At 39.5% G+C, this 22,639-nt stretch overlaps 1 protein-coding gene across 2 annotated transcripts in view; it reads right to left on the bottom strand.

Moving 5' to 3' along the window:
* Positions 1-5,418: 5,418 nt before the first annotated feature.
* Positions 5,419-22,639, bottom strand: part of PATL1 (PAT1 homolog 1, processing body mRNA decay factor) — a 44,391-nt gene continuing 27,170 nt past the window's right edge. The window contains exons 16-19 of one of the 2 annotated variants that reach the window (XM_064288018.1): positions 15,866-16,021; positions 14,907-14,998; positions 14,668-14,817; positions 5,419-14,353 (exon numbers count right to left, since the gene is read on the bottom strand). In XM_064288018.1, coding sequence (XP_064144088.1) covers positions 14,332-14,353; positions 14,668-14,817; positions 14,907-14,998; positions 15,866-16,021 — 420 coding nt within the window. In that variant the 3' untranslated portion in view covers positions 5,419-14,331. The remainder of the gene's footprint in view (positions 14,354-14,667; positions 14,818-14,906; positions 14,999-15,865; positions 16,022-22,639) is intronic. The other variant, XM_003419379.4, reaches the window with a different exon arrangement.

Genomic DNA, 22,639 nt, shown 5'->3' with positions numbered 1-22,639 from the left:
TAGGACTTTGCAGGGCTCTCCTATTCTTAGTTCTTATGTGTCAGCTTAAATGTCACTGTTTGTTATGGATTGAATTGTGTCCCCCAAGATGTGTGCTGGAATAGTAACTCCTACACCTGTGGATGTAATCCTATCTGGGAAGAGAGTTTTCTTTGTTATGTTAATGAAGCCCTATCAGTGTAGGTGGTGACCTAAGCCTAATCACTTCTGAGACATAAAAAGAGCAGCCTAGACTCAGAGACAAGTGAATACAGAGGGGAAAGAGAGATGCCACCTGAAGATCAAGGAATCAAAGGTTGCTGGCTACTAGAAGCCGAAACAAAGAAAGATCTCCTCTAGAACCACACTTTGAATTCAGACTTCCAGCCTCCAGAACTGTGAGAAAATACATTTCTGTTGTTTAAAGCCACCCACTCATGGTATTTCTGTTACACCTTCACTAAGAAACTAAGACCTGCTCACCGAGGTCTTCCCTGACCACCCTGTCAATCCTGCAAATCCCTCAGTGGCTCTAATCCCAATACCCTCTTCTGTTCTCTTCTTAGCCCTTATCTTTATCTAAAAGTATCCCTGCTAAAATCAGAATGCAAACTACACCAGAACCGGGGCTTAATCTGTCTTGAGTACCACTATACCTGAAATAGTGCTGGACACACAAGTGCTTACCTGACATTTACCAGTATCAAAGTGTTCCTGACCTAGGGGTTGTCGTGGTAAAATGAGTGACAATGTATTTTGAAATGGACTGTACACATGCAGATTAATTTATTACATCGAAGGTCTGTCCTCTGAATAATTCCTTTAAACTGTTTCATAATAACATAACTATTTTACAAATAGATATTTGTTGGATGCTTGCTGGGTGATGACCTCGGTCCTTGGTCCTGGGGTACAGACAACTATTGTCCCTGCATTTGTGGAGCTCACATATGAATGCAGCAAATTCATGAATGAACAAATCATTCATGACTGGAGTCTTTTTTTCCTTCTTTCCAAGATGTTTAAACCAATAATGACTGACTTCTTACAGCTCTGATGTTTACATATTGCAATTGGTCCCAACAGTTACAGCCTGAACAGACCTTTTTGACATTGTTGTTGTGAGGTGCTGTCCGGTCGATTCGGACTCAGCAACTCTATGTACCACAGAATGAAACACTGCCCGGTCCTGTACCATCCTCACAATCATTGCTACGCTTGAGCCCATTGTTGCAGCTACTGTGTCAATCCATCTGGTTGAGGGTCTTCCTCTTTTTCCCTGACCCCTGTACTTTAAAAAAAATTTTTTTTTTTGTACTTTACCAAGCATGATGTCCTTCTCCAGTGACTGATCCCTCCTGATAACATGTCCAAAGTACATGAGACAAAGTCTCACCATCCTCACTTTTACGGAGCACTCTGGCTGTACTTTTTCCAAGACAGATTTATTCATTCTTTTAGCAGTCCATGGTATATTCAATGTTCTTTGCCAACAACATAATTCAAAGGCATCAATTCTTTTTCAGTCTTCCTTGTTCATTGTCCAGCTTTCACATGCATTTATGGGGTGATTGAAAATACCATGGCTTGGGTCAGGTGCACCTTAGTCCTCAAAGTGATATCTTTGCTTTTCAACACTTTAAAGAGGTCTCTTGTGGCTGGCCAACCGACCGGAAGATATCCATATACATGCCCATTCCAAAGAAAGGTGATCCAAAGGGATGCAGAAATTATCAATTTTAATTTTTGACATTACTCAGAGGCACTTGCTCAATTTTCCTACCGAATCAGAAGATTTTATAGATGTGTCCTTTAGGGTTTGCAGCTTTTCAGCTGTTCTAACATGAAACCTGGGTCCAGGAATAGGAAACTTCTTTCATTTGGGACTCTAGATGTGGACCTAAAACTTAAGGTTTATAGGTATAACACCAAAAGCGTGGGCAACAAAAGAAAAAAACAGATAAATTGGACTTCATTAAAATTAAAACCTTTTGTACATCAAGGACTTTATCAAGAAAGTAGAGAGACAACCAATAGAATGGGAGAAATATTTGGGAGCTACATATCTGCTAAGGGGCCCTAGTGGTGCGGTGGTTAAGTGTTTGGCTGCTAACCAAAAGGTTGGCAGTTCAAATCTACCAGCTGCTCCTTGGAAACCCTATGGGGCAGTTCGACTCTGTACTATGGGATTGCTACGAGTTGGAATTGACTCGGTTTGGTTTTGGTTTTTTATATCTGATAAAGGTTTAATATCCAAAATATATAAAGAACTCCTACAACTCAACAACAAAAAGACTAACAACCCAATTTAAAAATGGGCAAAGGATTTGAATAGACATTTCTCCAAGGAAAATACGTAAGTGGCCAAATAAGCACATGAAAAGATACTCAAGGTCATCAGTCGTTAAACCCAAAACCAAACCCACTGCCATCAAACCGATCTGACTCATAGGAAAACGCAAATCAAAACAACAAGGAGATACCACTTCACACCCACTAGGATGGCTATTATCAGAAAAAAACAAAACAAAAAAAACCTGAAAACAAGTGTTGGCAAGGATGTGGAGAAATTGGAACCCTAGTACATTGCTGGTGGGAATGTGAAATGGTGCAGATGCTGTGGAAAACCGTTTGAAAGTTCCCCAAAAAGTAAAACACAGAATTACCATTTGACCCAGCAATTCCATTCCTAGGCATATACCCAAATAACTTGAAAGCGGGGACTCAAACCGATACTCGTACACCAATGTTCACAAAAGCATTATTCACAATAGCAAAAAGGTAGAAAATCCAAGGGTGCACTAACACAGATAAATGAATTAAACAGAATGCAGTATATACATACAATGGAGTATCATTCAGACATAAAGAGAAATAAAGTTCTGATACATGCTATGGCATGAATGAACCTTGAAAGCATCATGCTGAGTGAAATAAATCAGACATAAAAGGACAAATATTATGCGATCCCCCTTACATGAAATACCCGGAATAGGCAAATGCAGAGAGACAAAAATTGTGCAGTTGTTAGTGGTTACCAAGGACTAGGAGAGGAGGGAAAGAGGAGTTACTACTTCAGGGATGTTGAGTTTCTGTTTGGGGTGATGAAAAACATTTGGAAACAAAGTGCTGATGGTCGTACCACATGAGAAATGCAATTAACGTCACCGAATCGTACACTTGAAAATGGTTAAAATAGCAAAAATTTTGTTATAGATATCTTACCACACAAACAAAACAAAAAGTGAGGGGATAAATCTCAGTTTTAGTCCTTACCAGCTCCCACTCCACCAAAACCTGGCTAGGTAGCCTTTATCACAAACTGAGTACAATTCAGCAAAATTTTGAATGATCTTCAGCAAGATTTTGCTTGCGTGTGATATTAATGATATTGTTCTATAATTTCCACATTTGGTTGGTTCACCTTTCTTGGGAACAGGCATAAATATGGATCTCTTCCAGTCAGTTGGCCAGGAAGCTGTCTTCCATATTTCCTGGCATAGATGAGTGAGCACCTCCAGTGCCTCATCTGTCTGTTGATACATCTCAATTGATATTCCGTCAATTCCTGGAACCTTGTTTTTCGCCAATGCCTTCAGAGCAGCTTGGACTTCCTGCTTCAGTACCATCGGTTCCTGATCATATGCAATCTCTTGAAATGGTTGAATATCGACTAATCCTTTTTGGTATAATGACTCTGTGTATTCCTTCCATCTTCTTTTGATGCTTCCTGCGTCGTTTAATATTTTCCCCATGGAATCCTTCACTATTGCAACTTGAGGCTTGAATTTTTTCTTCAGGTCTTTCAGCTTGAGAATCGCCGAGCGTGTTCTTCCCTTTTGGATTTCCATCTCCAGCTCTTTGCACATGTTATTATAATACTTTGTCTTCTTGAGAGGCCCTTTGAAATCTTCTGTTCAGTTCTTTTACTTCATCAATTCTTCCTTTTGCTTTAGCTGCTCGACACTCAAGAGCAAGTTTCAGAGTCTCCTCTGACATCCATCTTGGTCTTTTCTTTCTTTCCTGTCTTTTCAGTGACCTCTTGCTTTCTTCATGGATGATGTCCTTGATGTCATTCTACAACTCGTCTGGTCTTTGGTCACTAGTGTTCAATGCATCAAATCTATTCTTGAGGTGGTCTCTAAATTCAGGTGGAATATACTCAAGGTCATATTTTGGCTCTCATGGACTTGCTCTGATTTTCTTCAGTTTCAGCTTGAACTTGCATATGAGCAATTCAAAAACGGCTGCAGCAGTATACCGACAGGGAACCGCCAGAAATTCAGGCCGGTTTCAGAAGAGGACGTGGAACCAGGGATATCATTGCTGATGTCCGGTGGATCCTGGCTGAAAGCAGAGAATACCAGAAGGATGTTTACCTTTGTTTTACTGACTGTGCAAAGGCATTCGACTGTGTGGATCATAACCAACTATGCATAACACTGCGAAGACTGGGAATTCCAGAACACTTAATTGTGCTCATGAGAAACCTTTACATAGATCATGAGGCAGTTGTTCGGACAGAACAAGGGGATACTGATTGGTTTAAAGTCAGGAAAGCTGTGCGTCAGGGTTGTATTCTTTCACCATACCTATTTAATCTGTATGCTGAACAAATAATACGAGAAGCTGGACTATTTGAAGAAGAGTGGGGTATCAGGATTGGAGGAAGACTCATTAACAACCTGCATTATGCAGATGACACAACCTTGCTTGCTGAAAGTGAAGAGGACTTGAAGCACTTACTAATGCAGATCAAAGACCACAGCCTTCAGTATGGATTGCACCTCAACATAAAGAAAACAAAAATCCTCACAACTGGAGCAATGAGCAACATCATGATAAATGGAGAGGATGTTGAAGTTGTCAAGGATTTCATTTTACTTGAATCCACAATCAACAGCCATGGAAGCAGCATTCAAGAAATCAAGAGACGCATCGCATTGAGTAAATCTGCTGCAAGGGACCTCTTCAAAGTGTTGAAGAGCAAAGATGTCACCCTGAAGACTAAGGTGCACCTGACCCAAGCCATGGTATTTGCAATCACATCATATGCATGTGAAAGCTCGACAATGAATAAGGAAGACTGAAGTAGAGTTGACGCTTTTGAATTGTGGTGTTGGCAAAGAATATTGAACATACCATGGACTGCCAAAAGAACAGACAAATCTGTCTTGGAAGAAGTGTGGCCAGAATTCTCCTTAGAGGCAAGGATGGTGAGACTGCGTCTTGCATACTTCGGACACGTTGTCAGGAGGGATGAGTCCTTGGAGAAGGACATCTTGCTTGGTAGAGAGCAGGGTCAGTGGAAAAGAGGAAGACCCTCAATGAGGTGGATTGACACAGTGGCTGCAGCAATGAGCTCAAGCATAACGATTTTAAGGATGGCGCACGACCGGGCAGTGTTTTGTTCTGTTATGCATAGGGTCGCTATGAGTCAGAACCGACTCGATGGCACCTAACGACAACATCCCTATTTCAAAAGGTTATGGAGAGGATCAAATTAGAAAATGAGGTATAAAATGGTTGACAGCAATGTAAGGTGATATTGTGAGTTTACCTTTGTTTGTTGCTAGATGAACAATGTTGACTGACAAAAAATAATTAAAAACAGAATCCTATCAACAGGGGAGCAGTTAAATAAATTGTGGAACTTTACACACTCATTAAAAAGAACAGGGTAGCTCTCTATATACTGAAAGGTGTCCATGATATATTAAGGTGGGGGGAAACAAAAATTTAATTCTATATCTGTGTATGCAAAGGTGTACACTTGGAGGATAATACATTAAACTCTTAGCAGTGGTTTTTCTGGGGGGTTGAATTTGAGATCCTTTCGCTTTGTAGGTTGTATGCAGATTTCTCCAATTCTTTAGATGGACGCAAAATCTAAGCAATTTAAGAGATTTTTATCTATTCACAACTGGCAAAGCACACTCATCCCTGATTACCTTGCTCCCTTTTGGTGTTTCCCAGATCTTAAGTCTAATTTAGGTTAACATTGCCTTGGAGAATGAAAATGGCCTAGCTGGGGGGTTGAAGGAGTCATGTTGAAAAACAAGCTCCTCAACATAGCCTTACATGCAACATTTGCAAATTAAAAAAGCAAAGCGGGGCAGTCATGAACCTGCAGTCTATTCACGACTGTGCCTCTGATACAAGAAGGAAGAAGGTGAAGACAATGCCGTTAGATAATTTTAAGATACTGAATCCTTAAAGGCTTGTTTCCTAAAACCCACATAATTCATTAGGGATCACAATATCAATTTATTTAACCATATTCAGGCCAAGAGGAAAAGTATAAGATTCTTTCAATCTCCCCACTCTGCTTCCCACACAATGGCTTCATTGCCCTCCTAAATAGGTGGCGTCCAGTTCCCTCTCTGTATCAAATTCAGAAGGTTGTGTCTTGGCCTTCCCTAGATTGACAGGCAACTCTGGTGAACTGAAACTTAGGCCAAAGTAAACTCGAACAGATGCTTCTGGAGATGGAGCTGGAAGACAATTTATACAAATCTTTTTATTTTTGGTGAAAATATGTACATCAAAACACACTCCCATTAACAATTTCTACACATACTGTTCACATTAGTTATTCCTTACTGTGTCAACATTCTCAGTTTTTCTGCTCTAGTTGTTTCACCCCATTTAGACTCCCTGCCCTCTAAACTTCTTATCTATGCTTTAAAGTTACTGTTGTCTCATATAGATAAAAAAAAAAAAATTTTTTAAGTGTAATACTTAAGGATGACATTCTTTATTTTTTGAGCTGTTTTTTTTGTTTAAAGATGACTTCAGGGGATAGTTTTGTTTCAAGGTTTGTAGAGTATCCCAGAGCAATGGTTTCCATGTTCCTCTAGCCTCAATGGTTCCAGTATGTCTGGATTCTTTGGGAATTTGAAGTTCCACTCCGCATTTTTCCCATACTTATCTGTTGTATACACATTCTTTTAACTCCACTAGATTATTCTACCACCATCCGTCTGTCAGTTTGTTGTACTGTGGTGGCTTGCAAGTTGCTATGATGCTGGAATTTCAAATACCAGCAGGGTCACCTCTGGTGAACATGTTTCAGTGGAACTTCCAGACTAAGATAGACTAGGAAGAAAGAACTGGTGACCCACTTCTGAAAATTAGCCAATGACGACCCTATGGATCACAACAATATTGTCCAATATAGTGCTGGAAGGTGAGGCCCTTAGGCTGGGAGGCACTCAAAATACACAGTGGCTGTAATAACAAACTCAAGGAGTGCCAGAGCGGGCAATGTTTCATTCTACTGTACACTGGGTTGCTGTGAATTGGAGCCAATTCAATGCCAACTAACAACAGGTTATTCTAACTATCTTGATTCAGTAGCTACAGATTGGAAAAAATAAAATTTAATGTAAATTTGGAAGGTCAATGAAAGAAATAGGACTTATCAAAGTGATTATGTGATCCCTGATATCTTGTGTTAATGTGCAATAATGGAATAAGTGACCATATCTCTCAGGACAATGGCCTTGCTTTCATGTGGCCTTTTCAGACTCCTGGCACATGCACCTGCTGTGTGGTCAGAAGCACTGACGTAACACTTTCGCTCTGCTATTTCCCAGCAATGGCATTTTGATCAAGTTACTTAAACTCTTGGAACTTATTTTCTCACCTGAAAAAGAGAGCCACATATTCTGGCAGTTTTTACTATATTTTAGCAGTTTTATGGTAACTTTTCTGGTTTTATAATAACACATGCTCATTGAAGACAATTTGGGAAATACGGAAAAGCAGGAACATTCACATACGCTCAGTCCTCTAAACCCCTCCACTCAAAGGCAGGCACTGATCTCTGGTCATCCTTGATTGTCTTCTGTTTTCCATGTTTTTTTTAATCCGCACTGATCAAACCATACATAAAAACCAAACCAAACCTGTTGCCATTCAGTCAATTCCGACTCATGACGACCCAGTAGGACAGAGTAGAACCACCCCATAGGGTTTTTAAGGAGCGGCTGATGGATTCGAACTGCTGACCTTTTGGTTAGCGGCCGAGCTCTTAACCACTGTGCCACCAGGGCTCCAAATCATACATAGAATCTACTTTTTTACTTAACACTCTGTTTTTAGAATTTTCCCATGTAAGTAAACTCTTAATTCTTTCAAATTTTTTTTTTCTAAAGAACATAAGCAATGTATTTTCTCTGCAGAAAATTTGGAAAACACTGAAAAGTAATAGAAAGTTTTCCATAATCCCACCACCTAGAGACAGACACCAGTAATTTTTAGGAGCATATCTAGTATTCTTTTTTTTTCCTCATTATACTTATATTTAAATATTATATTTAAATTTAAATATTACATTTAAAGCATATATTTTTGTAGCCTGCCTTTCCCCGTAATATATCATTAACACATTCCATGCTTAAACATTTTGTCTCCTCCTGACTGCCCATGACACATGGGTTATCGTTTGTGATGTTGAACATTTAGGTTATTTACAATTTTTCTATTATAATGTTGTGATGAGTATTTTTGCTTTAGGATCCTTCCTTAAGAGAGATATTTGAAGCCAAATTAGTCAAAGGCTACAAATATTTTTGAAGCTCTTCGGATTGCCAAAGCACTTTCCAGAAACAGAAGTTTACCGCCACCAGCGTGAGTGGCAGCCTCAAATTTCCACTAGCATTATTTTTAAGTTTTTGCTAATAGGTAAAAAGTATTTTATTTTGTATTTCTCTGATCAGTAGTGGGTGTAAACTTTATCATTCACTTGCATATTCTTTTTTTTTTTATCGTTGAGAATAAAACCATATATAAAAACCAAACCAAACTTATTGCCATCCAGTCAATTCTGACTCATAGCGAACATACACCAATTTAACAGTTCCTACATGGACAATCCAGTGACATTGATCACATTCTTCCAGTTGTGCAACCATTCTCACTCTCCTTTTCTGAGTTGTTCCTCCCCCATTAACATAAACTCACCACCCCCTGAGGTTCCTATGTGATCTTTCCAGTTGCTGTTGTCAATTTGTGCATATTCTTTTTTTATGAAATATTATTCACAAGTGTGGTACCTAGTACCTATCAGAATTTATTACCTATGTAGCATTTATCAGAGTCTTCGTTTTCTTAAATAAGATTACATACATCGATGTCAATGTTTAACTCTGTGCCATGTTGTAAATAAGTGTGTCACCTACTTTACTTTTGACACACATCAGCAGGGAAGTTATTAATACTGCTTTCATGGATTCTGCTGAGTCTTAAAAAACGACTTTTAGAGCACCTAGAATGGTATCTGGTATGTACTCCATGACTGAAAAATCAGTTGGTATTATTGTAAGCTACTCTTATATTCATAAAGAATGTAACTGTTAGGCTAAGTTAGTCTTTTTCTCACAAGTAACACAGTAACTTAATTCTTACCTTTTCTGGACTAGGGCCAGTATTTCTCAAACTGCAGTGGAGAACCATAGTCTAACGGAGCATATGAACTTGAGCTCCTTCTTTGGCTGTACATTAACCAGGCATGGGACTTCACATGTTACTTCAGGCGTTCTGCCTCTCAGAGCTTCAGCTTCCTCACCTCTTAAATTCCAGGGCTCGACTACATGATCTATAGTCTTCTTCACTTCCGACGTTCTGAATCTAGACTCCTGGGGGTGTAAGGGCAATCCCAAGCCAGTTTCATTCTAACAAAATTGAGGTACCTTATTCTCTCACGTTAAAAGATGAGGATAAGTCTTCTACCAGAAGATTTTACTCTCACTGCAATATCCTGTATGACCCCTTGCTCTGCTGCTTACTAGCTGTGTCACCTCAACAAGCTATTTAACCTCAAGGGCCCTGTCTACTTATCAGGAGAAAATAAGCTTTATCTAAATGTTGTTAATTTTGACTCATAGTGACCCTGTATGACAGGATCAAACTGCCTCATAAGATTTTCTTGGTCATAATCTTTATGGAAGTAGATTGTCAGGTCTTTCTCCCGAGGAGCTGCTGGGTGGGTTCAAACCACCAACCTTTCAATTAGCAGCTGAGTGCTTCACCGTTTATGCCACCAGGGCTCCTTTTTAATCTGAGTAACCACCCTATAATATTAAATTATCTCCCCCTCCCCATTCTACCACTTTTAACTTTTTGTCTCCCTCTACTTTTTAGCTGAATCTTGTATCTTAAACATTTTAGAGGAAAAATGATACTCAAGTCTGAAATAATTAACATACGAATTTACTACAAAGAATGACCAGCTTTCCTCCATCTCCTTTGAAGATAGAAATTAGTAAGATGTGGATGAAAGCTAAGGAAATGCCAACCATGAGGGCAGCTAAATGCCAAACTGGGCTACATGAAGTCTCTTTAAAAAGTCAAGGGGACTGCAGTGATCAAGACAGTTGGGTGCTGGCAAAGGAATAGATGAGTCGGTCAGTAGAACAGGAGAGGGACCTTAGAAACAGACTCACACAAATAAAGTCAACTGATTTGTGACAAAGGAGCAAAGGGAATTCACTGGGGAAAGGGGAGTCTTTTTCATAACTGTGCTGCAAAGACTGGACATCATATGCAAGAAAATGAATCTAGACACAGAAATTAACAAAGCTTCGTTTCACAGAAGATGAATTAATGGAACTCCAACTTTTCACAAAAATTAATTAAAAATGGATCACAGAACTAAATGTAAGATGCAAAACTTTGAAACTTCTAGGAGATTAACAGGAGAACGTCTAGGTGACCTTGCGTTTGGCAGTGACGTTTTAGACATAAGGCCAAAAGCATGAATTACAAAAGAAAAGAAGTTAAGTTGGACTTCATTAATAAAATTAAAAACCTCTGCTACAGAGAGGTAGCATTACAGGCATTGTTAAGAGAATGAAAAGACAAGCCACAGACTGGGAGACAATATTTGCAAAACACATCTCAGATAAAGAACTTGTATCCAAAGCAGACAAGACCTCTTAAAACTCAACAATAACAACCTGATTACAAAATGGGCAAAAGAGCTGAAGAGAAACATCATCAAAGAAGATAATGGAGATGGCAAATAAGCATATGAAAAAACTCTCAATATCATGTCATTAGAGAACTGCAAATCAAAACAGTGAGATACCATTACACATCAATTAGAATCCAAAACATTGGCCACACCAAATGCTGGTGAGGACGTGGAGCCACAGGAATGCTCATTCACTGCTGGTGGGAATGCAAAATGGTACAGCCCACTTGGAAGACAGTCTGGGAGTTTCTTACAAAGCTAAACATACGCTTACCATTGGATCCAACAATCCTGCTTCTAGGTATTTACTCAAATGAGTTGAAAATGTATTTCCACATAAAAGCCTGACCACAAATGTTTATAGTAGCTTTTTTCCTAATTGGCCCAAACTGGAAATAACCAAGATGTCCTTCAGTAGGTGAGTGGATAAACAAACTGTGTACATCCATACAATGAAGTATTATTCAGTGACTAAAAAACTGAGCTATCAAGCCACAAAAAGTCATGGAGGAACCGTAACTGTATATACCTTCTCTTTATCAACTATCTTGTTACTTGGGATTTCACAAGTACAATAGTAAAAAATCTACTATCTGGCAGTTTTGCACATTAACGACATACGTCTGGGAGTAACAAACACAGGGGTGCTGGGTTTGATGGTTAAGGTGATGTGTCAAGTTGCCTGGGCCATGATTCTCAGTGGTTTGGCAGTTATGTAGTAATGTAGTTATTGTTTTGTGATCTGATGTGGTCATGCTTCATTTTTGCCTAACACCAATTTCCCATAATGACCTGGTCTTTGGAACCTAACTACGTCGATAAATGAGAAGGGGGTGAATTGTTAAGTGAAAGGAGCCACTATGAAAAAGCTACATACTTTCAACGATATGACATTCTGGAAAAGGAAAAACTATAGAGACAGTGAACGACTAGTGGTAGCTAGGGGTTCCGGGGGATGGAGGAGGGATGAACAGGTGGAGCACAGGGTATTTTTGGTGCAGTGAAATAATTCCATATGATACTATAATGATGGACACATGACATTATGTATTTGTTAAAACTCAGAGGACAGCACAACACAAAATGTGAACCCTAATGTAAACTATGCACTTTAATAATAACGTATCATATCAGTATCAGGCCATCATTTGTAACAAACACACTGCAGGAATCCAAGATGTTAATGATTGCAGAAGTAGCGTATGCGGGGAGAGGGGCATACGGGAACTCTGTACTTCCTGCACAATTTTTCTGTAAAACCCAAAACTGCTCTAAATAGTAAAATCTATATAAAAAACAAACAAACAGAACAAAACCTGTTGTTACCGAGTAGATTCCAACTCATAGCAACCCCATGTGTATACATCAGGGAAAAAATTCCCATATGCCTAGAGATAGATGGACGGAGAAGATGAACTACAGTGGATCTACTAAAATGCACAATTCTATTTTGTCGTTAAAATGGGGGTGGGGACTGAAAACATCCTAGGTTTCTTAAAGAAAGTTACTATGTTTCTTAAAGAAAGTTATCATAAGATCTTCGCTGTCTCCCTCACAACAAAATTAAAAAGGTAAAAACATTAGGCAGAAATATCCTTACCAATCCCAAACACCAAGAGGTTGGCCAGGTTATCTAAACATGCTAGAAACACATTAAAAATCATGTTCAGAAGCAACGAGAAAGTAGAAATGCAAGGACACTTTTTTTTTCAAGTATACAATTTGTTTTTATTTACAATACCCTATAAAAATGTAAATTTAGAAACTTTTATTTTCATTAATTAGAACTGAACAAAAAAGATAAAGCACAGAGAGGGAGAAATAGTAATCAAGTAGTCACTTGATCAGCTGTGAGGGTGAGGAGTCAGTAGGTGACGCCAGAGGGAAGCTAGGTCAGGTCACTGGAGAATGGCAGGTGGAGCCTGGGGCTACAGAATGGGAAGAAATGGAGACAGAGAAGAGAGAGCATGGAGAACAAAGAGAACTGGTTGTAATGGAGGGTTTGACCGTTGTACAATATGAGTATGTGCAAAATGTTTATTCTCTTTAAATATCATAACCTGTCCTCTCCACTACATTCCAAAAGGTGAGAACAGCAGAGAGATTAGGACAGTCAGGTAAAATTAATTCAGATTTAATTTTCTTGAGAGCTGTAATCACTAGGGATCAAAATCCCTTATCCTGGTTGATTGGTGAATGGGAGAGGGCAAGTGAAAAGCATCATGGTGGGCTGCCCTGCTAGGGTTCAAACCCAAGCCTCAGGGTGCCTGGGAGTGGGACGTGGGTAAGATGGTGTAGCAAGGACAGCAGTCCTGCTCATGGTGTGGAGATGAGGGGCAAAGCAGGCCAAACTTAGCTTCTATGGTTACATTTTGGGGGTTTCTACCCATGGACACCAAATAAAAATGAGGAACAGAGAAGTCAGAGCATGGCTTGCTGAAGTAGTCTCAGGAAGACAAGGTGAGTGTGCAAAAAGCTACACTGCGAAGGCAGGCTCTAAGTGAGCACCATCCTGGGTGCTCTGTGTGCACTTGAGAGGACAGGCTCAAGTACACTGTGGTTGTAGTAATTAAGAAAAGGCTTAACCGTGTGGTGTTTCTACTGAGGTGGACAGAAACCAAAGAAATACAAGTGCGTTAGAGAATAAGGACTTCTCAGCCTAGAGCTGGGCATTGGCCAATTAAGAGTTCAGATTTTATTAAATGTACTGCATATCCTGTGTTTATATTAAAGTAAGCAGAACCCACCAAATTGATTATAAGATGGAATAGAAACAGATTAAAAATACTATCATTAAAAAAACCTGTTATTAGAGGAGGGATATGTCACTAAATATTTTTCCAATCCAAAACTCATTCTTTACAGACCCTCTGGAGATCACAGCAATGTACATACAGGGGAGTGTTGCCTGTGTGTGTACAGATGTGTATCAATTTCTACTTAATTGGCTCTCCTACAGTCACATTAACAGGAGGCAATGAAAAAAGACTTTGATAGGATGAGGGAAGGCATCCTTTGGCAGGCTACGATCTACTCCGAACTGGAGTAGTGGTGGTGGGAAAAAGGGAGAGATTATATTTGTGACTCTAGGGCAAAGAAAATGTAAAGTTGAGAAGAATTGAGTCAAAGTAGGGCATGCAGAATGGTAACACAGAAGGTAAGAAGAAACCAGCAGAAGTATCACCCAGCCAAATTTCACAGAGCAGTGGGGAAATACCTGGGATTTAGAGACAATCCCTGTAAACGGGCATCGATCCCACAAGACTGCTTTGGGGAATAAGCTACATTCCCTCCCTCATTAAAAACACTCCGTTGGTGACGGCAGCAGTGCAGGTGGCAGCCAAAAGGAGGTACAGGATGCATTTGGAGATCTTTTATCGTATCCCCTGAACTAGCCTATGGGAAAAAGAGAAAGGAAACTTGTTTGTATAAATAAATCAAGACAGATTGTAATCTTTTGCATTAAAGTTACATCCTTATAAGAATTCTCATAACAAAATACTCAACATCTCTCTACTCTTAGCATTTAGTCAACTTCTGTGAAGGTGCCACTGACCCAGCACAGTGTTTTATATCTAGTAACTACTCAAACATTGGGTAAAAATCTTCAATCTTTTCTACTAAATTCAGCTTTATCCCCTCTCCCCACCTTTTCATCATAACTTCTAAAGTGCCAACTTTAGTGAGATGTGGTCCTGTTTCGAACTTACTGCAGTTTTGTCTCCAGCAAGTTCAGCTTCTGTCGATCGACATAGCGTGAAAAGAGGGATACTAGGTTTGTGGGTATAGAGATTGGCTTGGCCAGGGCTGCTTGGGGAATCTGTAGAAGTTCTCGGGTTGCCATGAACATCACCTCTGTCCTGATAGGGAAAACCGATAATAACCATAAAAGAATGACCAATTACCTAAAAGAACTTAAAATAAGAGACGAAATATAGCACAGACTGACCACTGGTTGTTTTGTGTTGATTCCGTAGCAGGGTCCGAACTCTGTAGGTCTTCCCCGCGGCTCAGGACAACGAGGAGCAGTGACAGGCCAAACTGCAAGGAGAGACAGAAGAAATCAAACTCAACACTGTATCTAATCCTCCTCCACCCCTGTTGGGGGGATCCCGGCATTAAACGGGGAATGGCACTAAATCAAAACGGCCCTGCTGCTGCATGTTCTGTGAAGTCAGGCAAAGAGCTGACAGTCATGAACTAGGAGGCTGTGTCTTTCTCCTGGCTTTACTACTGGTACGGAAGCGACCAGCCATGCACAACAACAGGCAACAGAAAGTCACGTGTCTACAGACCTCTCCGCCTCTTCCCGCCCCACCCTGAGATGAAAAAACAATTTTTACCAGCCATAGACAACATGGGATTAAGCTTTTCTTTTATTTACTGGCATAGAAATGGATTAAAAAGGCAAGTCATTTTGCAGCCTGCCCTGCAGTTAAGTGAGACCATGTGACTAAGACCTGGCTGTTGAGATTGAGATTAAGTAGAAGCCATTGGTTAGAACTTTTGGAAAAGCTCCAAATAAGGAGGTGAGACAGCTAACATCTTGCCCTTCACACTTGCTCCCTTTCTTAATATAAAGCGAAACCTCAAATTCTACACCCACCTTGGACCATGAGGGATTATGAGCATGGGAGTCACTGCTAAGGATAGCAGAGATGAAAACTGAAGAAGCCTGGGTCCCTGATGACACTGTGGAGTCACCATACTAGATTTCACGAGATACATAAAATTCTATTTTGTTGAAGCCACTGTTTTTCCAGCCTCTGATGCTAGCGGTATAATGCAATTCCTGACTCAAAAAAGCCTTTTTACAAGCTGTTATGACTATAGCAGCCGTTATACAGACTCTATATAACTCATATGTAGAACCTCGCAAAGTGCAGGGATACAAAAGGGCAAGACCACCTTGTTCTGGAGCACAGCAGTGAGGTGAGGGTTGGGGGGTGCTGGTGCAGCTGCACTCTGAGGTAGGTTCATTAGCTGTTGCAGAAGGCTGGTGACAGTCACTGATGGAAGATGATAAAGGAGGAGAGAGAAGGGACTCAATAAGCATGGCAGCACCTGCAAAAAAATAAACAAAAGCATTACATCCTGGCAACGGCTACTTCCTAAAATAATACCCTCCATCAGAGGGCAAGGATGGAAGGACACTTGGCTGTGTATTCAACCACCTGAAGCAAGGTCTAACAAAAGAGAGGCGACAGGTTTACCAGATACTATTAGGGTCTCAACAATGGATTCTAGAGTGTCTACTGAGAACTTTCTCATCTCAATTTGCTCTGGAAACCTCATGACTTGTGCGAATCAAGGGTGTAAAATCAATTTTCAAATTTATAGCAAGACTCATATAATAACAAAACATCAATATTTCAATTTATACCACAAGTATTTAAATGTTTACAATGTGCCAGGCACTATGGGCTAAAAACAAGTGGCAAATAGGACACAGACCCTCAGCGATCTAAAAGTATAGTGGGGAAGACATAGGTAAAGTGGAAGCACTTTTTATTGTGAGAAGCACTCTAAAACAGGTCAGCTCAGAGTGCTACAAACTTAACGGAAAAGTGCTTCCAGATTTAACTGTGTCCCGTTTTATCTTTATAACAGCTCACTGAGAAAATGGATAAATCATTATTCAATTTTTACAGATTATCAGAGAAGCTAAATGATGTGTCCAGAGTCACATAACTAGTAGCTAGAACCAGAACCCAATGACTTGAATTCTAGCCTTCTAGTCACTCTTTTCTTTTTGCCCTGTGACCCAGACGGGAAAGTTAAAATACACAGCTACCAATATAAGGAGGTTCAAACACATGAAAAGAAATCAAGAGTGCTTCCAGGCACTCAACACCTATGGTATAAAAAGTGACTGTTGGTTTTACTTTAAATGGCATCCAAGGATGGAGAACAGAAAGACCACTTTTTGTGGTCTAAACATAGTTTTTACTATAGATATATAGATATTTTTACACATACATGAAAGTACAGAGAATAGTATAACGAAGCCCATATACCGCTCACCCAATTTCAACACTGATCAAATTATCAACATTTCGCCAATCTCATTAAACCTATGTCCCTTCCATGTCATATCATTCATCCATAAATACTTCAGTTTGTATCTCTAACAAAAAATACTTAAAAAAAAATGAAAACCTCTTAAAATACTATTGCACTTAATAAAATTAACAATAATCTGTTAGTATCATCCAATATCTACTCCAAGTTCAAATTCCTCCAATTATCTCAAAAGTGTCTTTTAGCAGTTGATGTGTTCTAATGATTCAAACTAGAACCACAGATTGCATTTGGTGGATGAGACTTTTTAAAATCTCAACAGGTCCTATGTCACTGCCCATTCCCTTTCCTTGTGTCATTTACTCGTTAAAGAAACCGGTCATTTATCCCATAGTTTGGGTCTGGCTAACTGCTTCTCTGTGGGGCCACTTAACAGATTCCTCTATGCCCTGCTTTTCCCATAGATGGATAGTCAAAGCTAGATGTTCGATTAGATTCAGGCTGAAATGGCGGGGTAGGGCAAGAAAACTTCCTGGTACGGCTGTGTGCTTTTTATTTCAACACACCAAGAAGCACATCTTGTCTGGGTGCCCCATTCCTACTGGTGTTTTGAATGATCACAGGGCTCAAGTGTTATCAGCCTGCTCTATCCACTGTAAAGTCTCACATTAACCCTTTTCTAATGCTTTTAGCAGCCACACTGACTGATTTTCCATTAGAGGCTACAGAATGGTGGTTTTCTGATTTTATCATTTCCTTTGCATTTATTAACTGGAAAGAAAAACTGCACATCGTTACTCTCTGGTTACGAAGAAATTTGGCTCACACTGGAAAGGCAGAATGAAATGCTTCTTTTTTCCTTTACCAATTTTCAGAATAATGAGTTGATGGTCCAGCAATCTCCAAAGGTGATCAAAAAAAATTTTTTTGTATCATAACAAACTCATTAACTATATTTGATTTGTTTCAATTTTTCTTTCTGATGTAAATTAACCCATTTGTGGCCAATAGGAGCCCCTTTGGGTTTGCTTCTGCATCTTTTTTTATTTTTTTTAATAACTTCTATTAAGCTTCAAGTGAACGTTTACAAATCCAATCAGTCTGTCACATATAAGTTTACATACATCTCACTCCCTACTCCCACTTGCTCTCCCCCTCTTGAGTCAGCCCTTTCAGTCTCTCCTTTCTTGACAATTTTGCCAGCTTCCCTCTCTCTCTATCCTCCCATCCCCTCTCCAGACAAGAGTTGCCAACACAATCTCAAGTGTCCACCTGATATAATTAGCTCACTCTTCATCAGCGTCTCTCTCCCACCCGCTGACCAGTCCCTTTCATGTCTGATGAGTTGTCTTCGGGGATGGTTCCTGTCCTGTGCCAACAGAAGGTCTGGGGAGCATGGCCGCCGGGATTCCTCTAGTCTCAGTCAGACCATTAAGTTTGGTCTTTTTATGAGAATTTGGGGTCTGTATCCCACTGATCTCCTGCTCCCTCAGGGGTCCTCTGCTGTGCTCCCTGTCAGGGCAGTCATCGATTGTGGCCGGGCACCAACTAGTTCTTGTGGTCTCAGGATGATGTAGGTCTCTGGTTCACGTGGCCCTTTCTGTCTCTTGGGCTCTTAGTTGTCGTGTGGCCTTGGTGTTCTTCATTTTCCTTTGCTCCAGGTGGGTTGAGACCAATTGATGCATCTTAGATGGCCGCTTGTTAACATATAAGACCCCAGACGCCACATTTCAAAGTGGGATGCAGAATGATTTCATAATAGAATTCTTTTGCCAATTGACTTAGAAGTCCCCGCAAACCATGTTCCCCAGACCCCCGCACTTGCTCCGCTGACCTTTGAAGCATTCATTTTATCCCGGAAACTTCTTTGCTTTTGGTCCAGTCCAATTGAGCTGACCTTCCATGTATTGAGTGTTGTCTTTCCCTTCACCTAAAGCAGTTCTTATCTACTGATTAATCAATAAAAAACCCTCTCCCACCCGCCCTCCCTCCCCCCCTCGTAACCACAAAAGTATGTGTTCTTCTCAGGTTTACTATTTCTCAAGATCTTATAATAGTGGTCTTATACAATATTTGTCCTTTTGCCTCTGACTAATTTCGCTCAGCATAATGCCTTCCAGGTTCCTCCATGTTATGAGATGTTTCACAGATTCGTCACTGTTCTTTATCGATGCGTAGTATTCCATTGTGTGAATATACCACAATTTATTTACCCATTCATCCGTTGATGGACACCTTGGTTGCTTCCAACTTTTTGCTATTGTAAACAGAGCTGCAATAAACATGGGTGTGCATATATCTGTTTGTGTGAGGCTCTTGTATCTCTAGGGTATATTCCCAGGAGTGGGATTTCTGGGTTGTATGGTAGTTCTATTTCTAACTGTTTAAGATAACGCCAGATAGATTTCCAAAGTGGTTGTACCATTTTACATTCCCACCAGCAGTGTATGAGAGTTCCAATCTCTCCGCAGCCTCTCCAACATTTATTATTTTGTGTTTTTTGGATTAATGCCAGTCTTGCTGGTGTGAGATGGAATCTCATCGTAGTTTTAATTTGCATTTCTCTAATGGCTAATGATCGAGAGCATTTTCTCATGTATCTGTTGGCTGCCTGAATATCTTCTTTAGTGAAATGTGTGTTCATATCCTTTGCCCACTTCCTGATTGGGTTGTTTGTCTTTTTGTGGTTGAGTTTTGACAGAATCATGTAGATTTTAGAGATCAGGCGCTGGTCAGAGACGTCATAGCTGAAAATTCTTTCCCAATCTGTAGGTGGTCTTTTTACTCTTTTGGAGAAGTCTTTAGATGAGCATAGGTGTTTGATTTTTAGGAGCTCCCAGTTATCGGGTTTCTCTTCATCATTTTTGGTAATGTTTTGTATTCTGTTTATACCTTGTATTAGGGCTCCTAGGGTTGTCCCAATTTTTTCTTCCATGATCTTTATCGTTTTAGTCTTTATGTTTAGGTCTTTGATCCACTTGGAGTTAGTTTTTGTGCATGGTGTGAGGTATGGGTCCTGTTTCATTTTTTTGCAAATGGATATCCAGTTATGCCAGCACCACTTGTTAAAAAGGCTATCTTTTCCCCAATTAATTGACACTGGTCCTTTGTCAAATATCAGCTGCTCATACGTGGATGGATCTATGTCTGGGTTCTCAATTCTGTTCCATTGGTCTATGTGTCTGTTGTTGTACCAGTACCAGGCTGTTTTGACTACTGTGGCTGTATAATAGGTTCTGAAGTCAGGTAAAGTGAGGCCTCCCACTTTCTTCTTCTTTTTCAGTAGTGCTTTGCTTATCCGGGGTTTCTTTCCCTTCCATATGAAATTGGTGATTTGTTTCTCTATCCCCTTAAAATATGACATTGGAATTTGGATCGGAAGTGCGTTAAATGTATAGATGGCTTTTGGTAGAATAGACATTTTTACTATGTTAAGTCTTCCTAGCCATGAGCAGGGTATGTTTTTCCACTTAAGTATGTCGTTTTGAATTTCTTGTAGTAGAGCTTTGTAGTTTTCTTTGTATAGGTCTTTTACATCCTTGGTAAGATTTATTCCTAAGTATCTTATCTTCTTGGGGGCTACTGTGAATGGTATTGATTTGATTTCCTCTTCGGTGTTCTTTTTGTTGATGTAGAGGAATCCAAGTGATTTTTGTATGTTTATTTTGTAACATGAGACTCTGCCAAACTCTTCTATTAGTTTCAGTAGTTTTCTGGAGGATTCCTTAGGGTTTTCTGTGTATATAATCATGTCATCTGCAAATAGTGATAACTTTACTTCTTCCTTGCCAATCCGGATATCTTTTATTTCTTTGTCTAGCCTAATTGCCCTGGCTAGGACTTCCAGCACGATGTTGAATAAGAGCGGTGATAAAGGGCATCCTTGTCTGGTTCCTGTTCTCAAGGGAAATGCTTTCAGGTTCTCTCCATTTAGAGTGATATTGGCTGTTGGCTTTGCATAGATGCCCTTTATTATGTTGAGGAATTTTCCTTCAATTCCTATTTTGGTAAGAGTTTTTATCATAAATGGGTGTTGGACTTTGTCAAATGCCTTTTCTGCATCAATTGATAAGATCATGTGGTTTTTGTCTTTTGTTTTATTTATGTGATGGATTACATTAATGGTTTTTCTGATATTAAACCAGCCTTGCATACCTGGTATAAATCCCACTTGATCAGGGTGAATTATTTTTTTGATGTGTTGTTGGATTCTATTGGCTAGAATTTTGTTGAGAATTTTTGCATCTATGTTCATGAGGGATATAGGTCTATAATTTTCTTTTTTTGTAACGTCTTTACCTGGTTTTGGTATCAGGGAGATGGTGGCTTCATAGAATGAGTTGGGTAGTATTCCGTCATTTTCTATGCTTTGGAATACCTTTAGTAGTAGTGGTGTTAACTCTTCTCTGAAAGTTTGGTAGAACTCTGTAGTGAAGCCGTCCGGGCCAGGGCTTTTTTTTGTTGGGAGTTTTTTGATTACCGTTTCAATCTCTTTTTTTGGTATGGGTCTATTTAGTTGTTCTACTTCTGAATGTGTTAGTTTAGGTAGGTAGTGTTTTTCCAGGAATTCATCCATTTCTTCTAGGTTTGCAAATTTGTTAGAGTACAATTTTTCATAATAATCTGAAATGATTCTTTTAATTTCATTTGGTTCTGTTGTGATGTGGTCCTTCTCGTTTCTTATTCGGGTTGTTTGTTTCCTTTCCTGTATTTCTTTAGTCAGTCTAGCCAATGGTTTATCAATTTTGTTAATTTTTTCAAAGAACCAGCTTTTGGCTTTGTTAATTCTTTCAACTGTTTTTCTGTTCTCTAATTCATTTAGTTCAGCTCTAATTTTTATTATTTGTTTTCTTCTGGTGCCTGATGGATTCTTTTGTTGCTCAGTTTCTATTTGTTCAAGTTGTAGGGACAGTTCTCTGATTTTGGCTCTTTCTTCTTTTTGTATGCGTGCATTTATCGATCTAAATTGGCCTCTGAGCACTGCTTTTGCTGTGTCCCAGAGGTTTTGATAGGAAGTATTTTCATTCTCGTTGCATTCTATGAATTTCCTTATTCCCTCCTTGATGTCTTCTATAACCCAGTCTTTTTTCAGGAGGGTATTGTTCATTTTCCAAGTATTTGATTTCTTTTCCCTAGTTTTTCTGTTATTGATCTCTAGTTTTATTGCCTTGTGGTCTGAGAAGATGCTTTGTAATATTTCGATGTTTTGGACTCTGCAAAGGTTTGTTTTATGACCTAATATGTGGTCTATTCTAGAGAATGTTCCATGTGCGCTAGAAAAAAAAGTATATTTTGCAGCACTTGGGTGAAGAGTTCTGTATAAGTCAATGAGATCAAGTTGGTTGATTGTTGTAATTAGATCTTCCGTGTCTCTATTGAGCTTCTTACTGGATGTCCTGTCTTTCTCTGAAAGTGGTGTGTTGAAGTCTCCTACTATAATTGTGGAGGAATCTATCTCACTTTTCAATTCTGTTAAAATTTGATTTATGTATCTTGCAGCCCTGTCATTGGGTGCATAAATATTTAATATGGTTATGTCTTCCTGATCAATTGTCCCTTTTATCATTATATAGTGTCCTTCTTTATCCTTTGTGGTGGATTTAAGTCTGAAGTCTATTTTGTCAGAAATTAATATTGCTACTCCTCTTCTTTTTTGCTTAT

The sequence above is a fragment of the Loxodonta africana genome, chromosome 7 (genome assembly GCF_030014295.1).
Source record: "Loxodonta africana isolate mLoxAfr1 chromosome 7, mLoxAfr1.hap2, whole genome shotgun sequence".
Lineage (NCBI taxonomy): Eukaryota > Metazoa > Chordata > Mammalia > Proboscidea > Elephantidae > Loxodonta > Loxodonta africana.
This window is presented reverse-complemented; position numbering and strand designations above follow the sequence as displayed.